Here is a 7474-nt window from a genome sequence, read left to right as displayed (position 1 = left end):
GCTGGGCTCCGGCGATCATCCGCTCAGCCTTCCCAAGTAGCTGGAACTACAGGCGCGCGCTACCACACCTGGCTAGTTTTTGATTTATTGTAGAGATGAGGTCTTGCCAAGTTGCCCAGGCGGGTCACGAACCCGCGGGTTCAGGCAATTCACTCACCTCAGCCTCCCAAAGGCGCAGGATTACAGGCTGAGCCACCCAGCCCGGCTAAGTTTTTTGTTTTTTGAGTCAGAGTCTCACTGTCACCCAGGCTGGAGGGCAGTGGCACATTCACAGCCACTGCAGTCTTGGCCTGCTAGGCTCAGGCGATCTTTCCAAGTAGCTGGAACTACAGTGCAACTATGCCCGGCTAATTTTTTTATTTATTATAGAGATGAGGTCTCGCCATGTTGCTTAGGCTGGTCTTGAACTTGTGGGCTCAGGCAATCCTCTCACCTCAGCCTCCCAAAGTGCTGGGATTATAGGCGTGAGCCAAGAAGAAAAAGTTTAAGTGAGGAAGCTGAGGCAAAAGAAAAAGAATATGAAAAATAAGATAATCTGGGCGTGGTGGTTCACACCTGTAATCCTGGCACTTTGGGAGGCTGAGGTGAGAGGACTGCTTGAGAAAAAGGGTTTGAGACCAGCCTGGGCAACTTGTTGATACTTCATCTCTACAATAAATAAAGAAATTAGCTGGACATGGTGGCACACACTGTAGTCCCAGCTGCTTGGAAGGCTGAGGTAGTAGGATCACCTGAGCCCAGCAGGTCAAGGCTGTGGTAGCCGAGTGAGTGCTACTACACTAAAGTCTGGGCCACAGAGTGAGACTCTGACTCAAAAAAATAAAAAAAGTCGGGAGAAGGATGAATTCTTTCAGGAACTGAGGTCTTTCAAGGGTACAGAGATTATCTAGAAAAAGTAATAAATGCCAGGTTGCCAGAGGTTTCAGTGTTATTTTTTGTTTTCTTTTTTTTTTTTTTTTGAGTTGGAGTCTCACTCTGTCGCCCAGACTGGAGTGCAGTGGCCGCTCCCGGCCACCGTAGCCTTGCCTGCTGGGCTCCGGCAATCCTTCCGTCTCAGCCTTCCTAGTAGCCAGAATTACAGGCATGCGCTACCACGCCCAGCTGATTTTTTGATTTATTGTAGAGATGAAGTCTTGCTGCCCAGGCAGGTCTCGAACCCACGGGCTCAGGCAATCCACTCACCTCAGCCTCCCAAAGGTGCGGGATTACAGGCTGAGCCACCGAGCCCGGCTAATTTTTAATTTTTGAGTTGGAGTCTCATTCTGTCACCCAGACTGGAGTACAGTGGCACGCTCCCGGCCACCGTAGCCTCGCCCTACTAGGCTCTGGGGATCCGTCCACCTCAGCCTTCCAAGTAGCCAGAACTACAGGTACGCGCTACCACGCCCAGCTAATTTTTGATTTATTGTAGAGATGAGGTCTCGTCAAGTTGCCCAGGCGGGTTTCGAACTCGTGGGCTCAGATAATCCACTCGCCTCAGCCTCCCACAGTGCTGGGATTACAGGATGAGCCACCGAGCCTGGCCTATTTTTTGAGTCAGAGTCTCTCACTCTGTCACCCAGGCTGGAGTGCAGTGGCAGGCTCATGGCCACCGCAGCCTTGTCCTGCTGGGCTCAGGTGATCCTACTGCCTCAGCCTTCCAAGTAACTGGAACTACAGGCGTGCGCTACCACTCTCAGCTTATTTTTTTATTTACTGTGGAGACAAGGTCTCGCCAAGTTACATAGGCTGGTCTCAAGTCCCTGAACTCAGGCAAATCTTGCCTCGGCCCCCCAAAGTGCTGGGATTACAGGCTTGAGTCACCATGCCTGGCCTCAATGCAATTTCTAAAGGGCTCCCAGTTACTTTCACAGTAACTTAGCTGGAAAACACTGCAAATATCAGAACGTGAAGACTGTCCAAGATTACTGGAAACCTAAATAAGGTTGTCTACAACACATCTCAATCACTGGCTTTTTCTTCAGTGGCTACTGCCGGTTTTGAAAATTGTCCCCAAGTTCAAAGGGAATCTATTCCAAAGTGTAAACAGATGAAGCCTAGAAATACCAACCCTAACTCAGCCAAGTCCAGGCACTCCACCCATCAAATAATAACAGCAGGAACATTCTAGCTACTCAAATTTGCATAACCTAGTTCTCTCATTAGGGCTATAGGGTTTAATACACCTATCAAGGGATAGGAAGGCAGGACAAAGGTTGGGAGACTGGGGGCTCCTTACCAGCCTGGCACAGTGGCCTGGTTTCCTATACAAGTTTTTCCTGAGAGGTTTCTACACGGGTAAGAAAAACAGCTCTCCTGGTTGACCCAGCTAAACCTGCTAGCACCACTGTCCAGGAGAAACTGAGTCAGAGTCAGCAAACAGACATGGTCCTAGAGTGGGCAGAGGCTGCCTGAATGCAATCAACAGCAAAGGGAGGGAGGTGAAATGGCTTTGGGAGCATGTATGTCTTTTAGGGGACACCATCTGGATGGTGGCCCACAGGCCCTTGCAAGACTTGAACGTCGTCAGGACAGAAAGGACTACAAAGTCTTCTTGAAGAAAACATCTAGTGAGGGCTGACTGTGCACTGTAAGGTATGAAGGCAAGCAGAATACTGTCTTTGAAGGAGTCAAAGAGCTCATGGTGCAGTGGAAGAAAGACAAACTAACGGTTACAAAACAAGCCCCCTACTATTTCTCTGACTTCCTATCTGCTCATGTATTGAGCACTACATTTTAACTGAGCATTCTGGGGAGTGGCATGCTTCAAGTACAATGAGGAAGGAAGGAAGACAAACGCCAGGACTTTGTGCAAATACTGAAGCCAGGGTCAAGTGGGTTTCTAAGTTCTAAGATCACACTTAGGATAGGGTAGAGCTGGTCTGACTCTGAGGAGGGTGGAGGTAATACAGGTGAGCATCAGTGGGTAGAGAGAATGGTGGTCTTCTGTGTTACAACCTGCCATCACAACTGGCCCACCTGGTTGGGAAGGTAGATATGGGACAGAGGAGGGGCACTGACTGTGAAAGGGAATCACTAAAGTAGACCAAGGCAGGGCAGGGATAGAGGTGATACTTACGTGGAGAGAACTTCAGAGGGCAAGTCCGTGATGTAAGAAGGGATCTTCCGCCCAGTCAGGAACTGTGCCACTTCATTGCTGAAGGTATTACAGTTGTGTTCAAAGAGGTTGTAGGCCTCACCTCTGTACGTTGTGAAACATGTTTAGAGAATAGGTATGAGAAAGCCAGCAAACATCTATATGGAATAACTCAAACCAAGCTATGGAAGGGTGAGCACAGCTGAATGTGAGGACTATGATTTCCCCTCTCATATGCCAAAAGGATCTTCTTGATTTCCCACTCCATTCATTAAGAGCTGATTTTTAAGAAAAGTATGTACTGGAAATATGTCTCCTACAAAGTTTCAGGAGAATCTTTACATTCCTAAAAGCAGAGTTTGAGAGTTTAGCTCTTATTGAAATTGACTAAAGTCTCTTTTTTTTTTTTTTGAGTTGGAGTCTCACTCTGTTGCCCAGGCTGGTTTGCTGTGGCATGCTGCTCATGGCCACTGTGGCCTCGACCTGCTGGGCTCAGGCAATCCTTCCACCTTAGTCTTCCAAGTAGCTGGAACTACAGGCGTGCACCACTATGCCCGGCTAATTGTTTTTATTTATTGTAGAGACAAAGTCTTGACATGTTGTTCAGGCTGGTCTCAAACCCCTGAGCTCAGGCAATCCTCTAGCCTCCACCTCCCAAAATGCTGGGATTATAGGCGTGAGCCACTATGCCCGGCCTTAAAGTCTCTTTGATAAAAGATCTGCTCAAATTTTTATTTCACCCCAACTCTTGTACAAACCCTGTTTTTGAGACTCAGGACAAAGCACTTGGCTAGTATAGGTTGAGAACAGCATTTGCTGATTTTAATCTGAAGGAAGAGCCCCTCTTTCCTCTAAAAGTGTCAGCAGAAAGTATGTTGAGTGTAATATCTGTCTTGGAACAATTTAGAGCTCTTTATGTAGTATGAAAACTTCCTTCTCTTAATTTTCATTCAGCAAAAACCGGGCCAGGCCTTGTGCTGAGTGTTCCAGGACATATGACATGGTACAGCCTTGCAGGGGTCGATTATCTAGTGGGAGAGACACAACTAACCACCAAAACTGTCTCCACTCACCGGAACAGAGACTCCCCCAGGGAGGACAGGTACTCCAGAAAGATTTCTTCTGTGACTTCTGTGCTCCCCACATCAACCACAGAGTCTGGGGGCCCAAGCAATGTCCCTCCCTAAAAAAGCCAACCCAAAGAAAGTCATTAAATCACCATCTCCATTGAATGTTTTAATGTGGTTTCCCATAGAAGACCACAAATGCTCTGTTCCAATAAATTCATATTTAACTTTCAGAGCACCCTGGGCAGATGAAGACAGTTAATCTCTGTATCAAGGCTATAATGGCTTAGAGCTTCCTGGAGACGTCCCACTACCATGTGTTGGCAGCAAGGCTAAAAAGTCGAGTTTCTTGTTTCTAGTGGGCCCTGGGAAGCTGATTCTCTTGCAGGTCTGACTCCTTATGCTCATAAACTACTCATTTAGTTGATAAAAAGATAGAAACCCAGAATCTGAAGTCTCCTTTTGTCCTCAACATATCTGATCATGAGGATAGAACAGGACAACTAGAAATGGCTCTCACTTAACGAGCCATCTCTCCATTATATGCATAAAGTATGCTGCCAGTTTTTCTTGTTACAAACTTGAAATCCCTTCTAACAATGTGAAAATGTGAAGGGCCATGAAAAATCTGGCAGGTTGGCAGATATTTCCACAATTCAGTTTTGTTTTTGTTTTTTTTAATCTGGGAGCCTAATCCAATGATGGTGATAGAGCAAGGGAGTTAATGGTCCCTGAAAGGCCTACAGAAAACTCTCAGCCACAGGGTTAACAGACTGCCACAGGAGTCTAAAGGAGAGACTGAGCCTGAGTGGGGAAGCCGGTCAATGGGGAAGCAACAGGATCAAAGGGAAGGACAAATCTGGAAAGGGAGAACACACTAGAGTAGTGCTCCCTGAAAAGATCATTGATTTATAGCTACTGAGCACCTACTATGTGGTTGACATTGTTCTAGGCATTGGGGAAAGCATAGTGAACAAGATAATTATGGTAGTCAGTGAATAATTATCTGAGTTGTGACAGACTAAAAGGTCACTATTCGACCTCCTATTATTCACTCATACAACAAATATGTATTGAGAACTTACTATGTGCTGTGCCTTATGCTAGGCACTGAGGGTACGATGTGGACAAAACAGATGAGATTCTTGCCCTCATGGAGCTTATAGTCTAGCAGGGAAGGCAGACAAAAGAAATCCCATAAACCAGTGTATAGTTACAAGCTACAATGAAGTTGTGCTGGAAAAAGAATGCCAACAGTACTTATGACAGGGGGCCTTCTCCCATCTGAGGGGTCAGGGAAGACTTGCCTGAGAAAGTACCACTGAACTAAAATCTGAAGGTCAGAGAGGCATAACCAGATGAAAGTGTACTGATGTCAGAGTGGAGGTTTAAATGTCCAGGGTATATTCAAGGAATGAGAAGAGAGCAGGGGTGGGGAGGGTACAACCTGGAGGAAGTCAGCTAGAGATGGAGTTAGAGACCTGATCAGATAGGGCGTGGCAGGCCATGCTGAGCTTTCTTGTTTTTATTCCAAAAGCAATGGGGAACATTCTGACTTAAGCAGGGTAATGTCATGATCAGATTTTCACTCTGACAAGATCACTTTGTCTCCTATATGGAGAACTGACTGAGGAGGAAGAGACCAGCTACAAGGAGACCAGCAGGTTGTTGCTGTGGTCCAGGCTACACATGAGGATGGCCTGGATTAAGGTGAAAGCTCTGGAGATACGGGAAGAGGTGAAAAGAGACAGCCTGATTTAAAATACATCTATATAATAGGATGGATGTGGTGGCTCATGCCTGCAATCCCAGCACTTTGGGAGGCAAAGGCGGGAGGATTGCTTGAGCTTAGGAATTCAAGACCAGCCTAGGCAATATAGCAAGACCTCTTCTCTACAAAAAAAAAAAAAAAAATAGCCAGGTGTGGTAGTATACACCTATAGTCCCAGCTACTCAGGAAGCTGAGGTAGACGGATCACCTAAGTCCAGGAGGTTGAGGTTGTGGTGAGTCATGATTGTGCCACTGCACTCCAGGCTGGGTGACAGAGTGAGACTCCAACTCAAAAAAAAAAAAAAAATTTACATAGTAGAATTGACTGGGCCTAATGAAGGACTTGTTTAGGAGATGAGGGTATAGGGTTGGTGAGAGAAGAGGAGAAGATTCCAAGGATGACTTCCCACGTATGAGTTTCAAAATGAATAGTTGTTTGGTCATTGTTTGAGCACTTCCTGTGACAACCCTTGGATACCTGATAGAAATTTTTTGGCAAAGGGCACAGGCTTTTTATTTATTTATTTATTTATCCTTCAGGTGATCCTCCTACCTCAGCCTTTCAGGTAGCTGGAACTACAGGCACATACCACCATGCCTAGCTATTTTTTTGATTTATTGTAGAGATGAGGTCTCACCAAGTTGCCTGGGCTGCTCTCAAACCTGTGGGCTCAGGCAATCCTCTCACCTCGGCCTCCCAGAGTGCTGGGATTATAGGCATGAGCCACTACCCTTGGCTGTCACAGGCTTTCGAGTCAGTGCCAGGTTCTAGTGCTAGTGCCACTTCCTAGCCAGGCAACATTGGGCAACTTATGTTGCCTCTCAGAGCCCTCGCATTCAGCTTAACCTCAGCTGATTCCTACTAGGAGCTGGGGGATAGTGATTCCTAGTGTCCTGGGGACAGTGATGCAAGAGGAACACAGTTTCAGCTTGCGAGAAGCTTACACAGTTCCCTGTGGAGATTCAGAAACAGCTCATTTTACTACATGCTCATTATATGGCAGGGGAACCCATAAGTGCCATGCGAACAGAGAGGAAGGCAACTGGCTGTGGTGTCTGGGAAAGGTTTTCTTGAGCTGAGTCTTCAGGTAGCTATGAGAAAATATGCTCCAGGCCTCCATACACTTGGCTAGAAGCCACAGGTACACAGCAGCAGCAAAGCTCTTGGTCTATAGGAACTCTCAGGAAACAGAGACTGCAGGACAGGGTATGGGGGAAGATACTCACTGGGGGACAGCTGGAGATACCGCCACTGCCAAAGAAGAACTCATCCTTGTGTACAACTATGGAGGTGTGCCTGTCATACAGAGAGAAACAATGAGGCAGAAAACATAAAACTCCTCTGAGAAAAAGCAAACACTGGCCGAGCATGGTGGCTCATGCATATAGTCTCAGCACTTTGGGAGGCTGGGGTGGGAGGATCACTTTGCTTGAGGCCAGAAGTTCAATACCAGCCTGGGCAACATAGTGAGACCTCATCTCTATTAAAGAAAAAAAAGCAAACACCATATTGCAATAAGAATGTTCTCTTTTCTTTTCTTTTTTTTTTTTTTTTTTTTT

At 46.5% G+C, this 7474-nt stretch overlaps 1 protein-coding gene across 1 annotated transcript in view; it reads right to left on the bottom strand.

Moving 5' to 3' along the window:
- DESI1 (desumoylating isopeptidase 1) overlaps positions 1-7474 on the bottom strand; it is a 23895-nt gene that overhangs the window by 1820 nt on the left and 14601 nt on the right. The window contains exons 3-5 of the mRNA XM_008053558.1: positions 7142-7211; positions 4150-4259; positions 3059-3181 (exon numbers count right to left, since the gene is read on the bottom strand). Coding sequence (XP_008051749.1) covers positions 3059-3181; positions 4150-4259; positions 7142-7211 — 303 coding nt within the window. The remainder of the gene's footprint in view (positions 1-3058; positions 3182-4149; positions 4260-7141; positions 7212-7474) is intronic.

This window comes from Carlito syrichta, unplaced genomic scaffold, assembly GCF_000164805.1.
Source record: "Carlito syrichta isolate Samal-C Ts95f unplaced genomic scaffold, Tarsius_syrichta-2.0.1 Scaffold288281, whole genome shotgun sequence".
NCBI classification, from domain to species: domain Eukaryota; kingdom Metazoa; phylum Chordata; class Mammalia; order Primates; family Tarsiidae; genus Carlito; species Carlito syrichta.
Note: the sequence above shows the minus strand (reverse complement) of the source record. Positions and strands in the feature narration are given on the sequence as shown.